The sequence below is a fragment of the Canis lupus genome, chromosome 8 (assembly GCF_048164855.1).
Source record: "Canis lupus baileyi chromosome 8, mCanLup2.hap1, whole genome shotgun sequence".
In the NCBI taxonomy this organism is placed as follows: Eukaryota; Metazoa; Chordata; class Mammalia; order Carnivora; family Canidae; genus Canis; species Canis lupus.
Genome location: NC_132845.1, coordinates 69173223 through 69200924, shown reverse-complemented (window position 1 = coordinate 69200924; position 27702 = coordinate 69173223). Strand labels below are relative to the sequence as shown.

The 27702-nt window shown below is 47.7% G+C and overlaps 1 protein-coding gene and 1 long non-coding RNA gene across 9 annotated transcripts in view; one reads left to right on the top strand and one right to left on the bottom strand.

Moving 5' to 3' along the window:
- The first annotated feature begins 1339 nt into the window (after nucleotides 1-1339).
- Nucleotides 1340-25449, top strand: IFT22 (intraflagellar transport 22). 5 transcript variants are annotated; one of them, XR_012035904.1, is made up of 8 exons: nucleotides 1340-1496; nucleotides 5880-5956; nucleotides 6282-6371; nucleotides 6633-6835; nucleotides 7713-7776; nucleotides 16340-16561; nucleotides 20741-21005; nucleotides 24964-25449. XR_012035904.1 is itself a non-coding variant. In XM_072837322.1 (6 exons), the coding sequence occupies exons 2-6, from the start codon at nucleotides 2229-2231 to the stop codon at nucleotides 7859-7861; spliced, it is 531 nt and encodes a 176-aa protein (XP_072693423.1). In that variant the 5' UTR covers nucleotides 1372-1496; nucleotides 2110-2228; the 3' UTR covers nucleotides 7862-8331. The 5 variants fall into 5 exon arrangements, 4 of the variants coding, with proteins under 4 accessions (XP_072693422.1, XP_072693421.1, XP_072693424.1 ...); XM_072837322.1 differs by lacking the exons at nucleotides 16340-16561; nucleotides 20741-21005; nucleotides 24964-25449 and adding an exon at nucleotides 2110-2240 and having other exon boundaries at nucleotides 1372-1496; nucleotides 7713-8331; XM_072837321.1 differs by lacking the exons at nucleotides 16340-16561; nucleotides 20741-21005; nucleotides 24964-25449 and having other exon boundaries at nucleotides 6282-6332; nucleotides 7713-8331.
- LOC140639025 (uncharacterized) overlaps nucleotides 20782-27702 on the bottom strand; it is a 19670-nt gene continuing 12749 nt past the window's right edge. For all 4 annotated transcript variants that reach the window (XR_012035905.1, XR_012035908.1, XR_012035907.1 and 1 more), the window contains one exon: nucleotides 20782-21430. This is a non-coding gene — a long non-coding RNA (uncharacterized lncRNA). The remainder of the gene's footprint in view (nucleotides 21431-27702) is intronic.

Genomic DNA, 27702 nt, shown 5'->3' with positions numbered 1-27702 from the left:
GCCCTTGCTGTTCTGTTGGCATGCTCTTCCCCAAGATCTTTCACACAGTTTGCCTGAGCCCTCTCTTCACTCAGCTTTTTGCTTTAATGTCACCTCTGTGCCAAGGTCGTGCTTTGACTATTCCAAAATCGGTTCCTTCACATTCCTTAACTCTTTAGTAATTTATCTTTATTAGTAGCACTTACCACTAACAAAAATAATCTCTGCTTGAGAGTAGGTATTTTATTTTCTTGCCTAGTTCATGTCCATTCGCACCACTGAAATGAAAGCTTCCAGAGGTACAGACACATGCCCCGTACCTGGAAGAGTGCCTGGTATAAAGTAGGCATTCAGTCAATCAATCAGTCAATTCATGACATCTTGAAATTGAGGTAGACTCTTCCTTACACTTCATTCAGCAGTTCTTTATAATATGAAGACTATATAACTATACCACTAAAAGTTAAAGACACGGCTTTGGGTTTTTGTTTTGTTTTTTTTTAATTTTTATTTATTTATTTATGATAGTCACAGAGAGAGAGAGAGAGGCAGAGACACAGGCAGAGGGAGAAGCAGGCTCCATGCACCGGAAGCCCGACGTGGGATTCGATCCTGGGTCTCCAGGATCGCGCCCTGGGCCAAAGGCAGGCGCTTAACCGCTGCTTCACCCAGGGATCCCTATTTTGGTATTTTTTGTCATACTAGCACTTCAGGGGCCTAGCAAATTTTGTCTGGACATTTAATTTCATGGCCTCTCCCGAAATTCCGGGCCAACTCCACAATTGAAGGCTGAACTACTGACTGAATTTTGCAGCAAAGCGTCCAGACATCTGCAAGGATACTGACCTAACTATGCCCGGGCATTGTCCTTTTGGCTGCTCCCGGATCACCCAAAGCACAATCAGGGGTGAACCCATTCAGAGACCAGAGACGCGTTTTTGTTTTTTTTTTCCTCTGGCCTTTTTTCTAGGTTAGAGCGGGGCCATGACAAGCCCGATCACAAGGTGGACGGTATCATGCCGGAGTGATGAGGGCGTCAGAAGGCCTGCTCCCAAACCCAGCTCACCAGCTGCATGGCCAGTCTGAGTTCTCCGGGTTACAGGGAAGAACACAGGTCAGGAACCTGCAATCAGCCCCTCAACACACAGAGGGAGGGGCGGCACGTGTGAGCTCTGGGGTACTCTCGGCTCAGAAGCGAGTCTAGACCCGAGTTTTTGGCTTCCCTCCCGCCGACCCCCTAGGCCTTGCACGCCCACTCCGGCCGCAAGCCCAAGCAGCCCGGCCAGGGGCGCCTGCGCATGAGAGCCAGCGCACGAACTCCCCCGCTCTTAGTCCTGCGCGCCGCGGCCCCGCCCACTCCCGTCGGCCCCCGCGGGCCGCTCCCGTTGCCCTGGAAACGAAGACAGCCAATCGGCTGGGCGGCTTCCGCTCCTCCGCGCCGCGGTGGGTTCCCGCGGGCCTGCGGTGGTCTGACCGCGATGCTGAAGGCCAAGATCCTCTTCGTGGGGCCCTGCGAGGTGAGGCCCGGCCGGCGGGGGCGGCGGGCGGGGCCTGGGCTGCTGCGGGGCGACCCGGGACCGTGCCTTGCGCCGGGAGCTCCCGAGGAGGCGGGAAACCTGTCCCACCGCGCCCACCCCGGGGTGCGCCGCTGGCCTCCGCGTGCACTCCACTCGGCGCCCCCAGATCTTGACCCCGTTTTCTTAAGTCCTGAGAGTCGTGAGTGGCGTTTTGGAACCCGAGTCTAGGTCCCACGACTCTCCTTTGCCCCTGAGGTTGGCCCTAATGATCATGCCCGTCGGACAAGAAAAGCAGACAGGAAAAGACCGACCATGACAAGGTCTTTGAATGGTTGGCTCATAGTGTCGGGGGTGGGGGTGGGGATGGGAATGGGGGTATTAGATCTACGTGTGGACTTCACACCGTACACAGGAATAAGATTCCCAGGGACCAAAGCTAAATGTATAAAACAACTACCGTGGAAATAGTGAATCTTCTCCATCTTCAGCACTCATCCCAATTGCCTGGAGGGCTTGTTCAAAACACTATATGCCAGTCCTGCCCCCAGGGTTTTGATTCAGTAGGTCTGAGAGGGATCCGAGAATCTGCCTTTTACTGATGCTGTTCGTCTAGGGACCACGTGTTAAGGACCACTGTAATCAGATGCATATATGGAGAGAGATTGTTATTCAGCTTGAGATACGGAATGTCGTCTCCAAGCACAACACAAAAATGAAGAAGCCTTGAAAAAAATGACAGCGAAAGTAAGCCTGGGGAAAGTATCTGCAAAATAACATTACAAAGAAAGGATTAACAGGTAGAATGCACAGGGGAAGTCCCTGCACACAAGCACAACTGGCCAAGAAGTATGAGACGATGTTCAGCCTCAGAGTCAACAGGAACACGAATTAAAACAAGAGGATGATGCTTTATTTGCCCATCAGATTGGATAAAAAGGGGTTAGAACACAGATAACATGAAGCATGAGGATGCTTCTAGGGAAATGAGTACTTCAGGATTCTGTCAATGGGACTATAAATTGCTAACAGCTTTATCGGCAATCCAAATATTAAACTTTAAAACATACATAGCGGGGCAGGGTAGTTCAGTGGTTTAAGCGTCTGCCTTCAGCTCAGGTCATGATCTCAGGGTCATAGAATCGAACCTCACATCAGACACCCTTCTCATGGGGGACCCTGCTTCTCCCTCTCACCTATGCTCTCTCTCAGTCTCTCTCTCTCTCTCTCTCTCTCTGTGTCAAGAAAATAAATAAAATGCATCTGACTTTAGTGATATTTTAAAAAATGAAAAATAAAAATAAAACATGCATAGCTTTTAGTGCAGCACTTACATTTCTCAAAATCTTTAGTAGCTGGACACTTACCTATGTTCCCCAGAGGCCATGTATGATATGAAACAGTTGGAAACACACTAGGTGCCCATCAGTAAGAGAACATCTAAGTAAACTAAGGGACGTGGTTTACTGGGGAAGACTCCAGCAGTTACCCAAAAGGAGGCACATCTGTGTGAAGTGATGACGTGGAGAACTCGCTGAGACATAAACTAGTAAGTGAAATAGACAAGTAATAACAGTATGCACAGAATTATGAAAAGTAAACCATAGATATTTTCTTTTGTTTTTTTTAATGGAAATTCTCAAACATACAAAGAGAGAAAAAAAATCAGGAACTCCTAGTACTCATCAACTAGCTTCAACAACCAGGATATATTTCCACATACACTCTCTCTCTACCTCAGTGCTCTGCAGATTGGCCAGCCTTTCCATTCCTTTTAACATATGCCCCTTCCTGGCCTGGTGCCATCCAACTAGTTATCCTCTCTGCTTGGAAGGCTCAGGTGACTCCTTGTCATCCCAAATCTTGGTTTAAACTTCACCCTTTCAGCCTTCATCACTTGATCACTCAGCTCAAAGCAGGCATTATCCTGCTTGATTTTATCCCCGTGCTTAGCACTACATCTTGGGTTCAGCAGTACCTGGCAAGCTAGGCACTTAAAAATACCTTATGTGCCTAATACTTTCTTCATTTTCCTGGAAGAACCCTTCTCCTCAATCAATTGGTTTTGACCAACACGTATGTAGAGACTTTAAGGGCCTACATGAAATAACATAAATATACTTTTACAAGGTTTTATGTATTCCTGGAGTGACATATACATTTAAAGGTATGTTAAAGATATATATTAATTTGGAAATACTGTTTTATTCCATATTTGCATTTCATGACACAGCTTTACAATGCAAGCTCCTTACCTGGACCTTTGACACCCGAGTGGATCTTATGACCAAAGCCACTTTTCAACCACATGACGGGGTGCCTGGCTGGCTCAGTCAGAAGAGTGTGTGACTCTTGATCTCAGGGTCATGAGTTTGAGCCCCACATTGTGTGTAGAGAGTACTTAAATAAATAAACTTAAAAAAAAAAAACCCACACACAACAAAGCACACCATTCTGAGCAGTTTAGGATATAAGTCCTTTTGAAGCTGTGTATGACCCTGTTCCTAGAAATGTATTCCAGCCCAAAGAGCCATTCCTATAATATCAGGCCATTTGCTTTATTTGTTAATCCTATAGATAAATATTCATGATCTCCACAAACAACCACTCAGCTGTGTTTTATTTTTTTTATAAGATTTTATTCGAGAGAATAAGAATTCGAGAGAGAGCACAGGAGCAGGGGCAGAGGGAGAGGGAGAAGCAGGCTCCCCACTTAACAGCTTAGGAGGGAGCCCAATGCAGGGCTCAATTCCAGGACCCTGGGATCTTGACCCAAACTGAAGGCAGAGGCTTAACTGACTGAGCCACCCAGATGCCCCTCAACTGTGTTTTGTTTTTTGGGTTTTTTAAGACTTTATTTATTTATGAGAGACACAGAGAGAGAGGGGCAGAGCCATAAGCAGAAGAAGAAGCAGGCTCCCTACAGGGAGTCTGGAGTGGGACTCAATCCCAAGACCCCGGGATCACAACCTGAGCCAAAGGCAGATGCTCAACCACTGAACCACCCAGGTGCCGCTCATCTGTGTTGTTTTTATTTTGTTATTTTTTTAGAGATTTTATTTATTCATGAGAGACACAGAGAGAGAGAGAGAGAGAGAGAGAGAGGCAGGGACACAGGCAGAAGGAGAAGCAGGCTCCATGCAGGGAGCCCAATCCCGGGAACCCAGGATCATGCCCTGAGCCAAAGGCAGATGCCCAACCACTGAGCCACCCAGGCGTCCCAGCTGTGTTGTTTTTAAGTGACATTTAATTTGTGAGGCCACATGCTCAGCAAAAATTACTAAAGCCATATTAATTACCCCCCACTCCACTCTTTCTGATTCTACAAGCCTCCAAAACTGGCATTAATTGAAATGACTCTAGTCAAACAGTTGTTCAAAATAAAGTACTCAAGAGAGCAGGGCATAATTTCAGAGATTCTTAAGAATTCAAGTGTAAGAGATTCCCTTTCTTCTGAGGAATAATTTGCAAAGAAAAAATGCCTTATATCCAAGCTTGTACAATATTTGCTAAATGAATGATGCGAATGTACAGAAAATATCTGAAAACAGATACAAGTTACCACTTTTGGGAAGAGACTGGACTGGATGGACAGATGGCTACTTTAGGTGGAGGACCAGGAGGGCTATTTTTTTTTTAAGTTTTTTTTTTTTTAATTTTTTAACAAATTTATTTATTTATTTATGATAGTCACAGAGAGAGAGAGAGAGGCAGAGACACACAGGCAGAGGGAGACGCAGGCTCCATGCACCGGGAGCCTGATGTGGGACTCGATCCCGGGTCTCCAGGATCGTGCCCTGGGCCAAAGGCAGGCACCAAACCACTGCGCCACCCAGGGATCCCCAGGAGGGCTATTTTTTTAAGAGGACTGTGTATGACTTGTATTATCGAGGAGAAACAGCCCTGTATGAGAGTGTGGCATGGCCAGTCACTGTGGGACCTAGCTCTGACCTTGAACTTCTGTGTGACCTTGAGGAACTCCCTTCCCCTTTCTGGGCCTCAGTGGCTTTATATCTGTGACATACTGGTTTCTTGATGTGGAAAGGAACATGACAGGAGAGAGACTCACACTAACAATTCTTTTCTGTTCTCAGGTAAGTCGACTGAGAGGTAGCCAAAGAAATCAGTGTAGGTTGTAAGGTCAAACAGCGACAGAGCCAGCATCAGAACCCCATGCACGCCAGGTCCCAGGCCAGGCTGTGCCCACCACATATAATAAGGCAGCAAAGTCCACCCAGCCACAGAGAACCTTCTGCCTTGGTGATCTCAGGGTGGCCACAGCCCACACTCCATCACACCCAGTTCCAAGCCAGCGATTGGAGGGCTCGCTTATGGTTTACTTTTCTGCTCTTCAGCAAAGACCCTTTATTATCTTCATTCCCACAGAGTGGAAAAACCGTTTTGGCCAACTTCCTGACAGAATCTTCTGACATCACCGAATACAACCCAACCCAAGGAGTGAGGTGAGCCCCAACAAATTGGTTTCCCAGAGAGGCCCAACCCCAACTTTTGGTGGTGATGGCGTTCCCAAAGTATAATGTGTCCAAAGTGGAGATGCTGGGATCCCTGGGTGGCGCAGCGGTTTGGCGCCTGCCTTTGGCCCAGGGCGCGATCCTGGAGACCCGGGATCGAATCCCACGTCGGGCTCCCGGTGCATGGAGCCTGCTTCTCCCTCTGCCTGTGTCTCTGCCTCTCTCTCTCTCTCTGTGACTATCATAAAAAAAAATTAAAAACAAAAAACAAAAAAAAAAAACAAAGTGGAGATGCTACTGTTGTTTTTCTTTCTAGGATCTTGGAATTTGAGAACCCACACATTACCAGCAACACCAAAGGCACGGGGTGCGAATTTGAGCTATGGGATTGTGGCGGTGACCCAAAGTACGTTTCCTTTAAAGAGGGTTGGCTTCATCAAGTGATTCAAGACTCAGCTGCCCACCAACCACCTTGGACTCTGGCCCAGCACACTTCCTAGCATGTATTAGGGGCATGATCAATTATTTGGTGACATGCATTGCCCTTGGAACTTTAATGATTGGGTCATGACACAATAACAAGCCATCCATCAGTTAACACAAAGACATTATTTTTAAACCAGAGCTACCACCTGACATTCACCAGGTCTCCTTTTCTGCCTTGTAGGTTTGAGTCTTGCTGGCCAGCTCTGATGAAGGACTCACACGGAGTAGTGATCGTCTTCAATGCTGACATCCCAAGCCACCTGAAGGAGATCGAGATGTGGTATTCCTGCTTCGTCCAGCAGCAGTTTTTACAGGACACTCAGTGTCTGTTGATTGCACACCACAAACCAGGCTCTGGAAGTGATAAAGGAAACCCGTCTTTGCGTAAGGAGACCACCATTTCTCCCTTCTGCTCTTGTCTTGAGTGGCCTGGGCATTTGTATATTGTTCTGTGTCTTTGAAACCAGCGGTGATGTGCAGTTATTGAGCACCTACTGTGTCCTTGACATTTGTTCTTCCTGCTATGTAAATTGGGAATCACCGGGTTGGAAGGTCTGGCATAGCATCCAGGCCAGGACAGAGAGACTTTAAAAGCAGGCAGACACATAGGACACCTGGGTGGCTCAGTGGTTGAGCGTCTGCTTTGGCTCAGGGTGTGATCCCGGAGTCCCAGGATCAACTCCCACATCAGGCTCTTTGTGTGGAGCCTGCTTCTCCCTCTGCCTGTGTCTCTGCCTCTCTCTCTCTGTCATGAATAAATAAAATCTTTAAAAAAAAAAAAAAAAAAGCAGGCAGACACCAAGATGGAAAAAACCTGGTTTTAGCTGCTCATCAGTCCTTTTAGGGACATTCTTTCCTGACTGGTCTTATCTCAAGAAAAATTCCCAACTAGCACGTGACACACACCCTTACAGAGGGTTCAAGGTGCTCATGGAAAACAGCTCATGATATGCAGAAATCTCTTCCTTTCTGGCATAAGAGGACCTGGAAATAGCTTGTAGAGTTGTTATTCCATCAACAGGTGGCAGTGTGGTAGCACTCTTTATTGAGCACCTACTGAATGCCAACCACTATGCTAAGTGCATCGGCAGTGGCATGTGATAAAACCTTTATCTGTTAAATCATGTCAAGCAAGACACAACTTTATTTTTGGCCTTTAGAAAGTTAAGCAAATGGGCTTCAGTAAGATTCAGGTCACTGGGAGCTAGAAACGGCCCCTCGTTAAAAGTTCACGCCTAATTACATTATTTTCCTTTTTAAGCAACCCCCTTGAACAAGCTGAAGCTGGTGCACTCGAATCTTGAGGATGACCCTGAAGACATCAGGTTGGAGTTCATAAAGTATTTAAAAAGCATAATCAATTCAGTGTCTGAAAGCAGAGACCGGGAGGAGATGTCAATTATCACCTAAGCAGCCTTCATTCTGATTCTTTCACCTCACAAATAAGGTCAGCTGTTTTCCCAGGGCAGACCTGGAATCTTACCCAGCTACTGATATTTTCTTCTCCCTGTGGCCATAGAAGAGATTTTCCTTATCTGCTTTAAGGTACCAGTCAGCCAGGGAGTTGACTCATACCATTTGTCCTCTGTCCTAAGTTCAGTTGAGAAAATCCTATTATTGAATTCTGATTCCTTTGCCTCAAACCTCTCCACGAGCTGGAAAACTGAGCTATTTTTCTTTCCTCTTCATATATGTCAAGTGATAAAAATTGTGGAATTGTAACTGTCAGAACCAAATGATACAGCAGTTTAATTCATGTGTATTGGTTTGAATGTGATTTTCATTCCTTGGTTCACTCAACAAATATTGACTTGTGCTACACTGCTCTGGCTATTGGTGATATACAGCATGGACAAAACAGATAAAAATCTTCACCCTCACAGAGCTGCCATTCTGTTTCTCTAAATAACAGTGAGGTACAGTCAAAAACTTAAGCCCTACACTTTATTTTTATTTATATATTTTTTAAAGATTTTATTTATTTATAGAGACGCAGAGAGAGAGAGAGAGGTAGGGACAGAAGCAGGCACCATACAGAGAGCCTGATGTGGGACTCCATCCAGGGTCTCCAAGATCATGCCCTGGGCTGCAGGTGGCGCTAAACCGCTGTGCCACCGGGGCTGCCCCCTACACTTTAGATATGGGGAAAAAATGATAGATTCTTCCTTTTTTTTTTTTAAGATTTTGTTTATTTATTTATTTGACAGAGGGAGAGAGCACAAACAGGGGGAGCGGCAGGCTCAAGGAGACTAAGAAGCAGGCTTAGCAGAAGCAGGGAGCCTGAGCAGGGAGCCTGATGTGGGGCTCAGTCCCAGGACCCCTGGATTATGACCTGAGCCAAAGGCAGACACTTAACCAACTGAGCCAGTCAGGCACCCCTAGATTCGTCCATTTTCTATAATTGGCTTAAATCTCATACATTTAAGCATAGTGATGCTAGATAGTGAGGGAACCTAGACCACATCTGATGCCAAATAAAACTATAATTGATCCTCCTTCATGGTTCTGTGTTTGCAGATTTGCCTGGCTAAAACTGATTTGCAACCCCCAGATCAATACTCACAGCACTTCCACAGTTACTCAGAGTGGCAAAAAATGTGAATCACTGGTCATGAATGTTTTCAGCCAAGGCTGAACAAGACCACACTCTGCCTTCTTGTCTCAGCTCTCATACTATACATAAGTGTCCCTGTCACAGTCTAGTGACATATTTTCACATTTCTGTGCTTTTGTTAGTGGTTTCGCTGTTTACAATGACCCCCAAACATGGTGCTGAAGCTCTGGCTAGTATTCCTAAGTGCAAAAAGGCTGGGATGTGCCCTATGGAGAAAATTAGTGCTTTCGATAAGCCTCATTTCAGCATGAATTCTAGTGTGGTTGGCTGGGAGTTCAATGTCAATGAATCAACATAGTATATTAAACAAGGTGTCTTTAAATAAGCTTCCATAAAACAAGGTTGCATATTGATGGTTGATGAAAATGTGATCAGAGGCGCACAGGAACTTAACCCTGCGTTTCCCCAGAAGCCATGGTTTGGCATTCTCTCATCCAGTGCGCATGACAACTTTACAGAATATAAGGACTGTGAGTAGTGAGAATCAACTCTTTTTCCATCTCTTGCAAATTTAAAAGTTTCCAAGTTAGTTCAGTCTCTGGGATAAGGTTACAGTCTACTTCCTCACCTTCCTTTTCCCCAAGATGGTGTCAGGGTGCCTGGACAGAGTTTGTGCTATGATTGGGGCAGCTGTTCCAAGGGCAGGTCCTCTGGTTCCCTTTTAACTTCTGTCAAGTTGTCAGTGGCCACCCTACTGGCCACCTCCTTCAAATCCAAGCTTGGTACAGCCCCTGGCATGGAACCAGGGGTCCCAGGCTGGCTTGGCCCCATCCTGGCTGGGCCTGGCCCTGCACATCTCTGAGAGCCAGCTGTGTTCTCCAAACAGGCCAGATTTTTGTGGATCTATATGGCAGGATCACTGTACTCCTTGCCACAGTTGGCCTATCTGATCCATTCTCAACCCTCAGCTTCCTGGGAGAAAAATAGGATTTTCAGGAGAATCGAGAATATAGCAATAGGTGAATATTCTCAAATATTACCCCTGTTAAAATAGTAAGAGATACAATATTCTCATTATAAACCTACAAGGTGGGCAGCCCGGGTGGCTCAGCAGTGTAGCGCCACCTTCAGTCCAGGGTGTGATCCTGGAGACCTGGGATCAAGTCCCACATTGGGCTCCCTGCATGGAGCCTGCTTCTCCCTCTGCCTGTGTCTCTGCCTCTCTCTCTCTCTCTCTCTCTCTGTGTCTCTTATGAATAAATAAAATCTTAAAAAAAAAAAAAACCTATAAGGTTTACTTGATCACTTAGGACAAGTTTATTGGTTTTTTTAAAGATTTTATTTTATTCATGAGAGAACACAAAGAGAGGCAAAGACATAGACAGGAGAAGTAGCCTCCCTGTGGGGAGCCCTATGCAGGGCTCGATCCCAGGACCCCAAGATCATGACCTGAGTCGAAGGCAGATGCTCAACCACTGAGCCACCAGGTGCCCAGGACAAGTTTTGTTTTTTTTTGTTTTTGTTTTTGTTTTTGTTTTTTTATAAATTTATTTTTTATTGGTGTTCAATTTGTCAACATACAGAGTAATACCCAGTGCTCATCCCATCAAGTGCCCACCTCAGTACCCACCACCCAGTCACCCCCACCGCCTGCCCACCTCCCCTTCCACCACCCCTAATTCGTTTCCCAGAGTTAGGAGTCTTTCATGTTCTGTCTCCCTTTCTGATATTTCCCACTTATTTTTTTCTCCTTTCCCCTTTATTCCCTTTCACTATTTTTTATATTCCCCAAATGAATGAGACCATATAATGTTTGTCCTTCTCCAATTGACTTATTTCACTCAGCATAATACCCTCCAGTTCCATCCACGTTGAAGCAAATGGTGGGTATCTGTCATTTCTAATGGCTGAGGAATATTCCATTGTATACATAAACCACATCTTCTTTATCCATTCATCTTTCGATGGACACCGAGGCTCCTTCCACAGTTTGGCTATTGTGGACATTGCTGCTATAAACATCAGGGTGCAGGTGTCCCGGCGTTTCATTGCATCTGTATCTTTGGGGTAAATCCCCAGCAGTGCAATTGCTGGGTCGTAGGGCAGATCTATTTTTAACTCTTTGAGGAACCTCCACACAGTTTTCCAGAATGGCTGCACCGGTTCACATTCCCACCAACAGTGCAAGAGGGTTCCCAGGACAAGTTTTGAATTTAACAATCCTGTTACTCTTTTTAAACTTGGTGTAAAATATACATAACATAAAATTTACCATTTTAACCATTTTTAAGTGTACAGTTCTATGGCGTTCCGTGCATTCACAGCATTTGGGCACCCATCACCACCATCCATCTCCAGAATGTTTTTATCATCCCAAACTCAAACTCTGTACCCATTAAACACAAACTCCTCATTCCCCCTCCTCCCTCCCCTGGGCACCCACCATTCTACTTTCTCTAATTTCTGTCTCTAGGGACTTCATAAAAGTAGGATCATATAGTATTTTAAGTTTTGTGACTGGCTTATTTCACTGAGCAGAATGTCCTCAAAGTTCATCCATGTTGTAGCAGGTGTCAGAATGTCGTTCTTTTTTAGGGGTGAATAATATTCCATTGCATGGATAGATTACATCTTATTTATCCATTTATCTGTTGGTTATTGTAAATAATTTGCTAAGAACGTTAGTGTACAATTCACCTAGGATTTTTTTTTCAAAGATTTCTTTTTTAAGTAATCTCATGGCGCTTGAACTCACAACCTCAAGATCAAGAGTTGCATGCTCCACCAACTGAGCTGGCCAGGCACCCCACCTAGGATATTTTTTTAAGATTTATGTATTTATTTGAGAGAGACAGAGAGAGAATGGAGGAGAGGCAGAGGGGGGGATCCACAAGCAGACTTCTTGCTGAGCACGGAGCCCACCACAGGGCTTGATCTCACGACCCTGAGATCATGACCAGAGCTGAAATCAAGAGTTGGACGCTTAACTGCCTGAGCCCCGCCCCCAGCACCCCCCACCTAGGATATTTTTAAAGATTAGCATTTAAACTCTCCAATATTTTATTTTCATTTAAATATCCTTGGTAATCTGGACATCATTATCAGCTTAGAAGGTAGAATACACATATATCTTGTAAAAGGTTTTTTAAGATCCTCAGGGGAACTTAATTTGTAAATATTCCTTCAAGTAATACATGTAAAAACAATGTTTATATTGTCCTAACACCTAATTTGTAAAAAAGGCAAAAGTGTTAATGCTCAGAGTAAGCAAATACGGTGAGTTCATAGCTTATCGTAAAACTGTTTGCTTTAATCTTAGGAATTGTTGTTCATCCATGATTTTTCTATTTGGATTCTTTTTTTTTTTAAGTTAGCTCTAGGCCCAGCATGGCACTTGAACTCATGACCCCAAGATCAAGAGCCACATGCTGTACTGACTGAGCCAGCCAGGTGCCCCTATATTTGGAATTTTTTTCAATATAGCCAACCTGAAAACACATTAAGGAGATCTAAAGTTAAATGTAGGTCTTTTCCAGTGAGAGTGAGAGAAAAATAGAGACACTTAAGACATGAATCAATAGGCGTGGGTGCTCTTCACTTTGACAACAGGAGGTTGAAATGGAGCTGTGTGGGCAGTCTGTGAGAGAGAATGGTATTTGCTAATAATGCCACTTTCCTGGTAAATTTAGATTGAACTACAGTCACCTCTTAGCAAACTGCCTCGTTACCTGGGAGCACATTTTAAGTCAGGTTAATTTCCTTCTGACCTGCTCTTTGGGGGGAACATGTGTAAGGAACACAGAATAACCTTAAAGCCAACTATAGCAAATCATCTTTATGTAATAGGGGCAGTAAGAATAATTGGTCTGAAGAACACTGCTCCAGAACAAAAAGGAATTATTTTTATCTGATTGTTGATGATAAGCCAAGAGTTCAACAGAAAAATTAATCACATTTGCAAAGACGATTTTTCCGAGTAATGAAACAACACTTACACATTCCAGAGATCGGGTCCTGAGATCTTTGGGGTCCGTAACTCAGCCTACCATAGATGCCATTCACTGAGGCACTAATGAAAGAGGAGCAGGCTTGGGGGAGGTAAGAGGAGATGACAAATAACTAGTTCAAGATAACCCAGCAAGTTAGGGGTGTGGGGGCCAAGTTCTGTCCCTGTTACTAACTTGCTGGGTAGAACTAGCATCATATTATCATATTCCCTGAAACCAATCAAATTAGAGAGTATCGAAGCTCCAACTTGGTAAAGAAAACCATGAGTTAGTCACCTAACATCACAATTTGAACATTCACATCTCCGAATTGCTCAGGGAAGCTCCTGAAGATTGTTACACTTTTTGTGGAACACTAGAAGAACCTTATGCCACAGGAGTAGGCTAACTTGTTTTAACAAAGAGCAGAGACTTGCTGGAAACTGAAGACATATAGGAGTTAAAAAATATATACCGATTAGGGGGATCCCTGGGTGGCTCAGCAGTTTAGCACCTGCCCTAGGCCCAGGGCATGATCCTGGAGTCCCGGGATCGAGTCCCACGTCGGGCTCCCGGCATGGAGCCTGCTTCTCCCTCCTCCTGTGTCTCTGCCTCTCTCTATATATATGTCTATCAAAATAAATAAATAAATCTTTAAAAATTAAAAAATATATATATACCGATTAAAAGAGTAACTGTACTGCTTAAGAAAATTACTCTGAACTATGACTCTTTCAGATCTTGACTTCATCCTACCCCACCTTCTTGGTTGAGAATATCCTGGCCTTGGCTGATATTTTCTCAACAAACGTGTTCTTTCCTTAAGCAACAAATGAAGGATCCCTATTTAAAAAGCCAAACCCAAAAAAATAAAATTAGTGAGGAGGGAGGAAATTCTCTGCTTTTGAATGTTAAGATTACTGATTTTTGATGTGACTTTGAAACTGCTTTATCTTAAATAATTCTCTACATTTATGATACTGGCCATTATTCCTACCAAAGTTAAAAGCCAATGGAAATGTGTCTGCCAAGTATTCCCACTTCAAAAGGAAAGCTCGTGGTGCTTTGATGTGAGCAACACCTCATCTATCTTCCTGCAGTTCATTCCTATCTAGGCTTTCTGATTGGTTTTAAAAGTATGCCACCATTCTCAAAAGCCTCAGTGCAGATCTACCCCACACTTAAGCAGCTCTTTGGATAGGACATAGTTTCAGACCTTTGACGTTCAAAATGCTATGTAAAATAAAAATAGCTCTTCTATTTTACATTATTTTCTAGCTGTAGTTTGTGTGTGTGTGTGTGTGAGAGAGAGAGAGAGAGAGAGATAAGTACTTTATACAAGAACCATCCTTCTTTTCTCTTTTGTGTGACTTTACAAGGCCTGGAAATACCTAGGTGTGTTGCCCATAGCATGCAATGAAATTTTGTTTTGTTTTGTTTTGCTTTGCTTTTCTTAGGAGTGACTTGGTTTCTTATTATAGGAACCTACTTCAAGTACTTTTCAAGGATATTTTGCAAATCCAAATACACTTGGAATTTATCACCCTTTCTGGCGATGCAACTGGTCAAAGCAAAAAGTTGTGCTTTTCACTTAAAAAAAAAATGGTGACAATGGTTTTAAGGTATCAGTGGCAAACAGGATGAACAATTTTTTAAAATGTGGTTCTTACGTATGAGGAGAGCAGCCCAAAACAGTAAGTTAGTTCAAATATCTACCAGCAAGGAGCGTCGACTTGATTCTATTAATCGCTGGAAAGCCCTAAGCAGAGCAGGAGCGATTACTTTGGTGGCCCTGTGCAGAGATGACTTAAGGGGAACATGACTGAGGGCAGGTTGACAAGGAAATGCAGTGTCTGAAATACAGCACTGAGGATTGGCATGAAGAAAAGGGACAGGTTCCTAAGCATTTAGGAGGTAAAATGTGTGTTTGAGCGGAGCCAAGAAGGCGTTTAATCTATCTAGCGTGCCAGGTTTATCGCAGGTGCTCAGTGGAGTGTTAATCAATTACTACATTTCCCATAGGCCTTAGGGCAGCGTCGCCAGCCTCTCCCAGGGGGCTGTGCGATGCTCGCGCTAGCCCTGAGCGTCCGTGAAAGAGGTAAACAGGCGGGGATGTACTCTTTAATGTTGCTTTATAACCAAATTTCCCATTCTCCTTTCCTCCTCTATTCCTCATCTCTGTCTCCTGCTCCTCTGTTCACGGGCTTCAGAAGCCCAGATACCCAGGACTTGACTCCTTTGGCAACAGCTCGGTGTTACCGTTTTGGTGCCGAGCGACCGGAAGCTGGCGTGCCCTCGGCGCCTTCTGGGAAATGTAGTTCCGTCTTCCCATGGCTTCGGTTAGGCGTAGGGGCTCTGTGTCCTCTGGCCCCAGAACCAAGGCCTGGGCGGCGGAGACACGTGACCGTCCCGTCTGGAAGCTCTGCGGACTGTTCCGCGCACAGGACCAGGCCACCAACGGTTGCAGAGCCGACGAGTCCGACTCGTTTCCATGGTGACCGGCTCGCCGCAGAGGCCTCTGGGAATTGTAGTTGGGCGGGTGCCGGGCCCGTGCCGGGGTCCGAGCGGTGGCCGTTACCGCTCAGCCACCGCTGTGGTCGAGCCTGGCGGCGTCGAGGGGCGCTCCCTCCGCCTTGCCTCGGCCTCCGGGAGCCCAGGCAGGCGAGCGGCCGCCGGGAACGGCGGAGTGTGGGCCCTGGCTCCGGGGAAGGTATCCGGCGGGCGTTCTGCGGCGGCTCTCCCGGTGGGTCCCAGTGATGGGAGCCTAGGCCCCGCCTTTTCTGCTGGAGGAGGAGGAACCGAAGCCCAGAGCTAGGCCGGGCCCTTGTCTGTCTGCTCACGCCTCACTTTCCAGCGCAGAGCCGGGCCTCGCAGAGCCGGCGCCCAGACATCTGTCAGGTGTCATGTCGTTCTAATGACAGCCAGCTGACATACTTTTAACAGATTACAAGATTTTAAAAAAAGAATTTTTTTTTTTAAAGAAGTGGACCTATAGATGAGACTTATCAGCCAAATGCAACCTGTAAGCTTTACTCGGATCATGAGTAATGACCAATTAATTGTGCAGTTTTTAAAAATCAGGTTAATTGGCGATATGATAGTGTTTCAACCTTCTAGTTGTGAAAAGGCTGTTGGCGTTATGCTATATAAAAGAAAAGGGTCTTAGAGACAACTGCAGGTCTTATGGCCAAAATTTTATGACATCTGCTTGAAAACTGGCCTGGCGGGCAAGGGGAGACGGGAATGGTGAGGAATACCTGAGAGTGCGTTGTACCATTTCACGGTCTATAGTGGTGTTGAAATGGACCCCCTAATCAAGGAGTTTTATTTCACTTTATTGTGTTTCAGAAAGTTTCTGAAATTTGAAGCAGCTCAGGAAGAGTTTCTCTGAAATGTAACCCCCACACGACACAAGTGAGCCTCCCTGGGGCCATCTCCCATCAAGAATGAGCACAGCAGTCAGGGGAGCTGTGTCCCAGTGCTCCCAGGGCCATCAGAAGCAGGACAGAATTCCAACCGTGAAGGTGGAGGCAGAGGACCACTTGTGGGGCAAAGAGACCATGCTGCCAGGTAATCAGCCTCCCAACCGAGAGCAGGCTGGTCTGCACTTCAGGGAGTTCTAGGACCAGGAGGCTCGGGACCACCCTTCAAGGTTCTGAGATGCCCCTGGGAGCTCTGCTGCCAGTGGCAGAGGGCACAGCGACAGCCTGCGAGTTGCCCATCCTGGAGTTACTGGAGCTGGAGTAGCTCCTGGCCATTCTGCCCAGAGGCAGTAAGACAGGCTGCAAGTGCACCCCTGAGCTATGGTGGGAGTCATGCTGGACAGTGGGAGTAAGAAAATGAACCAGGCCCATGAGTAGAAAAGGGGACTAACGTGTGAAGATAGGGAGGGGTAGGTTATCCAAGGAGAACAGAGGCCACATCTGTTTTGGTCCAACACTGTGCCCATGTTCCTCTTTGCTCTTCCCTGGTGCCTTTGGGGATCCCATTAGATTTTGGATAATTTCCTAGAGTTTTTATTTTTTCTTCCCTGACATAATGATTCTCATTCCTATGGGGAGGTGCTTCATTTAGTTAAGTCCTGATTTAACCCACTCAAATCTAAATCATTCTCTGCAGAAACTATAATACATATTTTTCTGTCACAACACATCATGTGCAGGTTTCACCTTTCTGACCAAACTTCTGGCTCCTGGAGTTCCTTATCCACTGTGTTCTTGAAACTTTGAAGTAAGGGCTTCCCCATATCCTTTCTGGATACTGTCTTGCAGAAAGACTAGGAAAGACTGTTCTTAGCGGACTTGCTATGTCTGGGGATGACAAATCCAAAGTCTGAAAAAATTCTCCGTCTCAGTAGATGCCTTAGGCTCACCCTCGTAAGAGGCCCTGAGCTAGAACCACCCAACTCAGCTTGAAGCAGTGGGGAGAGGTGGGTTGGATTCAGAGAAACTGGAACTTCTAACTTCTGGACTGTTCTGATGGCTTTGGGGGCAACTAGACAGACTATGAGAAACTAGGACATTTAGGGGAAAGTTCCAGAAATATGGTCCTATTAGTAGGTCCTAGTTATATTTAACGTAAATCAGTTATTTAGTTTTTATTTTATTTTTTAAAGATTTTATTTACTTACTCATGAGAGACACAGAGACAGAGAGAAAGAGATTGAGAGAGAGAGAGAGAGGCAGAGACACAGGCAGAGGGAGAAGCAGGCTCCATGCAGGGAGCCCAACGTGGGACTCGATCCCAGGACTCCAGGATCACGCCCTCGGCTGAAGATGGTGCTAAACCGCTGAGCCACCCAGGCTTCCCAGTTACTTAGTTTTTAAGATAACTATTTTATTGAAACTTGAATCAAAATTTAATTTAAAATCACCAAGTTGTACACCTTACATATACACAGTTACGTTTCAGTTCCCAACTCTACCTCGGTTCAGCTGGGGAACTTTTTAATAAAATTAAATTTTAAAAATTTACATTATCTCTGGGAGAAAAGATTACGAAGAACATTCTCTTTGAATGTTTTAAGTATGTAACATTTAATTATTTTTTGCAATGAACAAATAATGCTTTGTGACCAAAAAAGAATCATTTTAAAAGAAATACAATGGAAGAAAAGGTCTAACAAGACATTTTCTTAGAAAAAAAAAAAAAAAAAGCAAGTAATTACCTTTATTTCCTTTAGAGCTCCCTATTTTGACAGACACACAGAGAGAGAGGCAGAGACACAGGCAGAGGGAGCAGGCGCCCTTGCAGGGAGCCCGATGTGGGACTCAATCCTGGGTCTCCAGGATCATACCCCGGCTGAAGGTGGCGCCAAACCGCTGGGCCATCGGGGCTGCCCTCTATTTTCTTAACCATCTCCATGACAGGAAGTTCTCTGGAGGAAGATAGCAGCCCCACCCCCAGCACAAGAATCCCCACACATCACCAGCTTTAGCCACAGTGGGCCCCAGTTCACACATGGATCTTGAGAACTCCACCCCTTTCCACACCAGTGGTAAGAGGCAGCGTCCTCTGGGGAGGAGACCAGGGTCTTCGATCTTTTTCTTGGGTGGTCGGTCCTGTGTTGAAAGCAGGGCTGATATGACAGCCTACAGACCTGTGCTGGGAGTGGAGTGTGATCATCTGACTAGCAGGAGACCTTAATTTCAAAGAGGTACTGAACTCCAGTTGGAGCACAGCAGGGAATTTCCATCATCCACTGGTGTCCCAGCCACAGCTGAGTGTACTAGGCTGTTTTGAATTCTGGTGTGCTAGCTTTTTAGCTAAAGCACACTCCATGGTGTGGCTCATGAAGACCTTTGTTGACAATAATAGCACCTTTCTTCTTTCCTTCGTGTAGCCTGTACTGAGCATTTGAAGGGAACCCGGGAGATCCAGCCACCTTGGGTATATGGAGGGGAGCCTTCTCAGTTGGGAATCAAGAGAACAGACCCAACAAAGCATCCATCCCAGCCCAAGGGAGAAGCAGGCGGCGGCGGGGGGCGGGGGGTGGCCTGGGCACGCTCCTGTCTCTTACTTCAGAGAAGAGGTTGTTAACCTCATTGTTCGTCTGCTATAAATTCTCAGAAGTCAGTACAATTTTTTGTACTCAGACTGTAAGTGCTCATTGCAAAGCCAAACGACACCGCTAGGGGGCTGCTGCTTTAGATCCACAGTGCCCCTGATCTTGGCAGGAGCCCAAGCGGCCAATAATGGACTTCACAGATTCAGACACGTCCATGGTCACTTACATTAGGTGACCACCACATCCCTTTCTGTGGAAATGTGGTTTGACTGCAGAGCTCCCCTGCTGAAATAACTGACACATAGGACAACTTCTAGAGTTATCTGTCACCACCGGGATCTGTGGGACACAATCGGGGAGGCCATAGGCTGGCATGACGTTTACCTGGTGCCACCAGAATGGATGGGTGGATGAGTGGTTAAAGTAGTGAAATACTTCTGGACTGGTTGGTGAGCAGCTGCTGTTCCGTGTCCCAGAGTGCCCTGCCAGCCTCCTGGGCCACCCCAGCGACTCCCTTCTGACTCTCAGGTGCTTCCTAGAGTCCAGCATCCAATTGCCATCGCCTGGCCCTACAGGAGGCTTCTGGATCTCCAGATGAGACCAGCATCTGTCCTAATGGGTCAGTGTTTAGGTTCCAATTGTAAAGTGTAATATCCTCCTTACTTTTATACTCTCTCAGTGCCTGAGCTCTTAAAGGGCAGCTGGGCAGCGTAGCTCAGTACAGCGAGAGCTGGAAACAGCTGGATTCAGGTCCTGGTTCTGCTGCATACTGGCTGTGCTGTGCCTCTGTTTCCTCCTCTATAAGCTTCAAGGAGGAGAAAGTGCTTTGTAAACCATAAAGTGCCTACATGTGCAAGTTATTTTTTTTAATTATGATGATGTATCAGGAGTCCTTTGACCAACACAGGGCCACACCCTCAAATCCAGCTCTGCTCCCCCTGCAGGTAACCCTTTCTACAGTTACCTCAAGCTTCGACGCCAGGACACCCCTTCTTAGGGGTCACTAGCCTTGGCCCTTTGGGGCAGCTTCCTCAGCTGCCCGCCTCCTGCACATATAGCTGCGTGGCCGGGAGAGCCCAAGGTCTATCCAAACTTCTCAGAATTTCCTTCTTGCCCTGCCTCCATCCCCACCGCTTGAATATTAGGGTATTTTTTAAAAATATTTTAAAGCTCCTGTTTTTTTCATCTTCTATCCAGGTTTGTAAAATAACTTGGGGGTGTTCTCCTTATAAAAGTACCATATGCTCATGATGGAACATTTGAAAAACTACAAATTGAATTTAATAACAAATAGAACATACTTCATAATCTTACCGTACACATAATATTTCATAATGTGCTTTTTTTGTTAAAGACTTGTTTATTTTAGAGAAAGCGAGAAAGAGAGCATATGTGCAGGGGGAAGGGCAGACAGAGAGGGAGAAAAATCTCCAGCAGACTCCCCAGAGAGCCTGGAGCCCCAGTCAGGCTCAATCCCAGGACACTGAGATCATACCCTGAGCCAAAATCAAGGGTCAGCTCCCTAACCAACTGCAACACCCAGACGACCCTCATAACCTTGGCTTTTTTTTTTTTTTTTTTTTAGAAAAGGTATGATCATTAATTACTTTTCTATACTTCACCTTTCCCTGCTGTATTGTATGTCATAGTTTATTCAATCTATCCCCAGCAGTGAGTGTGCATTTTATTTCCATGGCTTTTCTTTGCAGAGCAAACAGGTAACATTTGAATTTTCAACATAGGGATTCCAGATGGTGAAGGTGTAAGGACAGGGCGTTCAACCTTGTTCAGATCAGGAACTTGCTGAAAGAAGATCCACGGGTGACGCTTCACAGGTACCAGAGCTGGGATATACCTCAGAATGTTCCAGAACCTTAGACCAGCGTTAGGGAACCTCCAGACGGGAGGCCAAGCAGCTTCCCTGCCCAAGAGAAGAGTTCTCAAGCTGGAGAGGGAAGAAGCAGCCACGACAGTGATATGATGGAAGTGACCAAAACTCCAGGCCAGGTGAGTGTCTTGTTCCAAGTTAGAAAAGTTGTACAGCAGAGACCCCATACATGTAGCGTATGTGGTCACAGCTTCTGGGCAGACCCAACTCTCATTCAGCATCAGCCTGCCAGGAGAGGACCCTCCTGATCACCAAGAACCTGGCGGTCAGGCCCACCTGCAAGACCAGGTCAGAGGGGCAGCAGTCTGGTGAGACAGGCAGAGGGGCAGGAGGGACATAGCTAGAGACACAGCAGGGAGGGCTCCTTCAGGAGGCCTCATCCGAGACAAGGGCCCTGGTGTGGCCTTGCAGCTGGTTGGAGTTGTGCTCCCCCGGAGTGCAAAGCCACAGGGAGCTGGCTCATCACCCAGCCACACCACTATCAGCTGAGCTGCTCAGCCTCCACTTTGAGTCCCCTCTTTGGCCACTTTTGTGTCGCATCTGCCTTTAAAGACAAAAACAATGCATTTATTCTTTTAGCAACAAAAGTAATTCATGTCGTTAACAGTTTTAAAATACACCTAAACAAAATGAAAAAAATTAGTCATCTGTTCAGAATCACTGGTAACATTGTCTTTCTCATATCTGTTTCTAAGCATGTATGCACATTTTCTCCGTTATTCAGATTTCTCTAAAAGCAGCAGCAGCAAGCCGAGTGGGGACCCTCCTGGGGTCCCTCCTGGGGTCCGCAGCCACCCTGGCTCTCAGGGCGGGAAGCAGTGAACACAGTGGCAATACCGTTCTCGGCCACAAGAGGGGGGTGTTTGCTCACACACACCTGTACCCAAGCTGCCTGTTTTCTGCTCTAGTCCGGGATTGGCAGCTCCATCCAAGGCCCGAAATGAGCCCTTGCTTCATTGCTCCTTCTGCTCACTCCCTCTCTTGGAAACCTTCTTGGTGCACAAGGGGAAAAAAGACCATGCCTGCCTGAACTGAGGAGCCCTTGGACAGATCTCTCCTCTCCTCACTGTGGCAGCCTTGGGCTTCCTAGGGAAGGGATAAGCCACAAACCTGCTTGGGTCATCCCCAGACTTAACTCTCCTCACGGCTTTCCATTGTTCTCAGGGTGCATTCTGGGCTCTGTGCCTCCCCATCTGCGCTGTTCCCTCGCAGACGCTAGGCTGTCAGGCGGCCCCTCTCCCTCTGCTCCATCACCAGCAGACCTTCCTGCACGTTCTCTGTGCAACAGGCAGAGCCTTCCTCTTTCGAGTCTTAGCCAACAGGTTACTTCTTCCCGAAAGTCACTCTCAACCCTGTGAATCTGGGTTATGAGATTCTCCTCTGTGCTTTCACAGGGCCCAGTACTTCCCCTTTCAAATCACATAGCCTGATACTGTCTGCCTCCTTCTAGAATGGAAGTTCCATGAGAGCACAGACCATATCAGTCTTACTCACATCCCCAGCAGTGAAGTACAGTGCCTGGTGCTCTGCAGGGCTCAATATAGACTTGTTGAGTTGAGCCGATGAAGGAGGGAGAGTCTGAGCCCTTCCGCATTGCCTGAGGTAGAGTGTAGAAGCCAGTCTACTTCCCTCCTTCCATTCCCCCTTCCATCTCCCTCCCTCCCTCCCTTCCTTCCTTCCTGCCTTCCTTCCTTCCTTCCCTCTAATCTTCCTTCCATCCCTCCTTCCATCCCCCTCCATCCTCCTTCCATCTCCCTCCCATCCCCTTTCCCCTCCCATTCCCTTCCATCCTCCCTCCCATCCCCTTCCATCCCCCCCTTCCATCCTTCCTTCCATCCGCCTTTCATCTTCCTTCTATCCCCTGCTCCCCCAGATCACCAGATGCCTTCCATTTTTCCCTTGCTTCTCTGGAAACAGCCTGAGCATGAGCACTGCTGAAGGGCCAATTGCCTCCCTGTGGTGGTGGGAAGGCCACTGCACGAGGAGTGAGATGACCAAGCCTCAGGCTCTGGCTCTGCCACTGACTAGCTGTGCCCATGCCTTATGCTCTTGATTTACAAGGTGGCACTAACGGGCACCAGGCTTGTGGGGTCCCTCCAGGAATGATACGCTTGCCTGACACATGGCAGCAGGTCAGGAGATCAGACTTCTTCTCTCGTTCCCCAGTGCTCTCCCCTGAAAGAGCCTCCTCCCCAGACTGTGGGACACAGACTCGCTCCCCTGCCATCTCAGAGGCGCTGCCATTTTCCTGGTTCCCTTCTCTTCTCCCCATGGTCCCCCGGGCCACTTGTTGCCTGTACCTCCTCCTCCCCTGTCCTTTGCCCCCACCACATAACAGTGCCAGGGACAGAGCTGAAGAGATGCTGAAAGGGCACTTGTGGAACAGTTGAACAAATGACTGAGCCAGTCAGAGCAGCCTCCCCTGGGCCGTGTTCACCAGCGTGGAACATGTCATGGCAGTCACCGGCCTTTCAGACAGGAGACAGGCAGGGCCTATGTGAAGGCACGGGTGCCAGCTCACCCTCAGGAGGCCAAGGCAGGAACAAGAAGGGTGACCCCAGACTTTACTGAAGACTGACAAAGAAGGAGGAGGGATGATGTTCCCATTCTGTTCTTCTGCTCAGTCACTATGGACCCAGGGACCCCAGGAACCACACTAACTTGGCTGTCACCTGAGCAGAAGGTCCTACAGGGCATCTGCTTTCCTCACAGCCAGTCTGTTCAAGTTTGGCAAAATCCTTCCCTAGAATCTGTTCGTTTTTCTGCGGTAGGACCATCTTCTATCCCGTGTACTCAGGCCCATGTGGCACACACACACACCCCCCCATGAGCTCCCTCATTCATCGGAGCCTCAGCCCTCTCCCCCATCAGGATCTTGGGAAGATGAATGAGGGCTGATTTCTTCTCAAATGATCACCGCCCTCAATTCATTCTGTTTACAAGGTTGAGCTCCTGCATTGAATGGCTTATCTGCTGTTGGGCGAGGTCTGGTGCCTCACTGAGGATGTCACCTTCATCCACGTGGTCCGGCTGACGTGGCTTGTGTTCTTTATGCGGCCCGCACCCCTCCCCATGACCTTCTCATCTCTGAATGCTGCTTGTCTCCTCCTAAAGATTTTCCAATGTCTGTGCCATTCACAGGGAATCTCTCTAGGATGCAGCAGGAAATGAAGGGAAACTTTTCCTCATTCATAATATTCAAAGATTTCCTCTGTATGAACTCTTTGATATCTTGCCAGAATTCTGTCCACACTTGTGGCCACATGTACCGTGCCAGTGGAGTGAGGTTTGGCCTTAGAGTCAGCAGAAAGTCTTGATCCCAGCGTCCATGGAGCAGCCGTCCTCCTGGGGTGGCCCCCATGGTTCTCCTGGGGGCTGGAAGGCTGGGCACTTATGGGCTGTTCTTGGTCCTGGCCTCACAGTGTGATGACCTCATATGAAACAAGGAGTATCACAAGTCCCCAATTCCAAGCAGCAAAGCTGTGTGACTGCTTTAACAGTTTTAAAATACACCTGACCTCCCAGCCCCTGGCTGTCTCCTCCTGTGATGGCACAGAGGAGAAGAAGGTATTACTTTTACAAGGCTGTGAGGAGTGAGCTATTTCCCAGCGCCCGTGGTCATTGCCAATGTCACAGGCCCCCTCTGGAATGCAGGCCCCCCATCCCTGCTCCGAATTTGCCCCCCCCCCCCCGCCCCCCAGCCTGGCCTGAAGCCTACCTCTTCCCTAAAGCCTTCCTGGGACTTTGTAGGCCTGAGGGTGGACTCTCCACTCTGTGCTTCATCTTTTTTTTTTTTTTTTTTTTTTTTTTTAAGATTTTATTTCTTCATGAGAGACACAGAGAGAGAGGCAGAGAAGCAGACAGAGGGAGAAGCAGGCTCCCTGTAGGGAGTGCGATGTGGGACTCAATCCCAGGACCCCGGGATCATGCCCTGAGCCAAAGGCAGACGCTCAATCCTGAGCCACCCAGGTGTCCCCCACTCGGTGCTTCTATGAGAGTTCACAGCCCACGAAACCCCTTAGTGCTCACGCGACATTCTAGGCTTTCATGACATTTCTGTGCCTTCTTCTCAAACAGACTTAAAGGCAGCTCTTTGAGGAAGACTCACATCCTGTCCTCGGTATTCTCCATGACCCCTCTGAGCACCACAGGATTCGGGTCGGAGATGGGGCTGTGGCTGTGGCCACTGCAGTGGAAGCAGCCGCCAGACTTGTGGTTCAGCAAGGCTGTGGGCGGAGATGTGCCCGTGACTGAAGATGTGGCCTGCCTTCTCGGGGATGGTTGCCGTGCCCTTCCAGGTCACACAGGAAGAAGGTGATCTCGTCCTTGTTGCCACCCCTTGTCCCCACCCCCAACCCCCGCCAATGCCAGCCTGGCCACCCAGATTCTCCCTGCTGCCAGCTGCAGCCCCAGCAGCAGCAGCAGCAGTGAGCATGGGGCTAATCCTGGGAGTGGCAGGCAAGCAGCTGGTGGTATTGCACAGCTGTCCGTGCAGTGTCCTGATTAAGTCTGGCTGGCGTAGGGACTCCCCTCGGCATGAACTTAACAACTCTTTGAGGGCAAGGCCTGTGTCTGAAGCATCTCTGTGTTCACAGTGACTGGCTTAGTGTCTGGCAAAGAGCAATGAAGTATACACCTGGCGTGCAGTAGGGGGGTGCCTCTGTAGTTACCAGCAGCCAGGGAGTTCATGGCGGGATTGGGAGAACAGATGTTAGTGACTGTCCTCAAGTGTCCCCCTGAGCCCTACACTCCCCAGTGAGTGCATCCTCCCCTTGGTATGTGGCCAAGTCCAGTCCAAATGCACACGACGCCCTCTTGTGTTTTGTAAGCTGCAGAATCCCTGTCTTCTCCCCCTCCCCCTCACCGCGAAGAGGGGGCGCCCAGGGTTTTATATAGCCTTGGAAAGCTCTCTGCTGCTTTCTTTTAAAGCAAGTTAAAAATGTTCTTGGCCAGATAGTAGGAGCCGGTCCCGAGGGCTGGTGCTGCCCGTAGAAGCACATCTCCTAGGAGCTGGGGGCTGCTTTCCAGTGGTGGAGATGTGATTAGGTCATCGAGGGTTAAGGAGAGAAAGAAGGGCAGGACCCTTGCCAGTGGCCTGTTTGTCTGCTTACCAGGAGCTCACGCAATTGTCTTTGGGCAGAAGCACAGCTGACCACCAGGTGTCTGTGCTCTGGGCTTGGAAGTTTGTAGCTGGAGTGTCATTTACAGCGGGTCTCCAGAATGCTCTCTCAGATGACTCCCCTAATGACCATCCGGAGACCTGACTGAATGGGAATTAATGCAAACAGGGAGAGGAGATCGAGATAATCAAGTGAAGGTGTCGGGGGAGCAGGGTGCTAGAGGGGCAGGTGGCTCTAAGCTTGGCTCTCCCAGGGAACTGGTGAAGGCTCTTCGTAAGAAGCGACTCCAAAGGCTTCTAGAAAATTGCTTAAGAAACTCGGTGTAGAAGGGAAGCTGTAAAGGGCTTTGTGATATGTAAAGGTGTACCCCCTGTCCCCACTAGTCCCTCGTGGAGGACACCAGTAGAGCTCCCCATCCAGAACAGCCATGACATGCCCTTTGATGCTCGCTGAGCAGCCGGGCCTCACTGGGCCTCTGAGCCCACTCAGCACATGTGTGAGGCTCTGACCAGAACAGCCTACCACCCTGCATTTGGTGCCTGTGTGGCCAAGGGCTTCACATGCAGCACCCCTTTGTCTCCCCCACCACAGCCCCGGGAAGTAGGATCTTCCTATCCTCATGTTCATTTTAAGAAAATAAGACTTAGAGAGGTTAAATAACTGGCCCAAGGGCATACAACGAATAAGTGGAGGAGCAGGGTTGCTAATCCAGATTTGCCCATCACTCGGGCTTTAAGATGCTACTTCTCCCCTTGCAGGATTTTTCCTAGCATCGCCGGAATCCCCAGTCCACTCTGTGTCTCGGTTGTATGGCCACATTGAAATGGTTCTCCTTCCACAATCCCTTCTGCAGCCTGTTGGAGCCATGCTATGGTTTCTAAGAGACCAAGTCAAGTAGGCGCTGAAGGTCCCGATCCCCAGGGCAGCCATGATCATGAGAGACATCACCCTGTCTCCCAGCACTCACTGGAGTGTCTGCTGCGGGAATTTGGGGAGGGTCTTGAGTCATGGCAGATGCAAGAAGCTGTGATGTCTGCTCTCAATTCTGTGAGTCAGGTAATCTGACAGAGCAAGGTGGGGACGATTTCTTTCTGCTCCGCCGCATCTGGGGCTCAACCTGAGAGGCCCCAATGGCTGGATTCAGCTAAGGGACTGTGGCCATGGCACAGGGGCCTTGGTTCTGTCTGCCAACTGGATCCCTCCCCTCTTCTTCACATGGCATCCACTGAAATGGGGTGGAAATGTCCAAAATGGCTTTTTCACTTGTGTGTCTGGTGCCTCCATGTTCTCCCTTACGGCCTCTCTGTTCATGAAGTAACTTCATCTCCTTACATTGTTGCTCTGGGCTCTACAAAGCCCCTGCCCACGCTCTTCCTCATGCCACAGTACCTGTCCTGCCCCGAGCCCCTTCTGTGGTGAGCTGCCACCTTTGGCCTCTGCTACCAGGGGGCTGTGTTGTGTCACGTGACCCTGCCCCTTGGTCCCTCCCCACCACGGGTCACTGGACCAGGATCCACTATAGGCTGGCCAGTGGCTTCTGAAGTCACTTGACTGGCTCAAAAATAGAAGGAAAGCCGGTCAGACCAGTCGGATTCCCCTTTGGGGAAATGTGAACCAAAAACTCAGACCATATCGTCACAGTGCATGTGTGACAGGATAGTGTTAGGGCACCTAGGGCCTGCATGGACCGAGGTGC

What these genes read in the sequence shown, in the direction of transcription:
- IFT22 (XM_072837320.1), top strand. Translation starts at nt 1,458, where the DNA reads ATGCTGAAGGCCAAGATCCTCTTCGTGGGGCCCTGCGAG. An exon ending in TCTTCGTGGGGCCCTGCGAG is followed by an intron (nt 1,497 to 5,879) that starts GTGAGGCCCGGC and finishes TCATTCCCACAG; the next exon opens with AGTGGAAAAACCGTTTTGGC. An exon ending in GATTGTGGCGGTGACCCAAA is followed by an intron (nt 6,372 to 6,632) that starts GTACGTTTCCTT and finishes TCTGCCTTGTAG; the next exon opens with GTTTGAGTCTTGCTGGCCAG.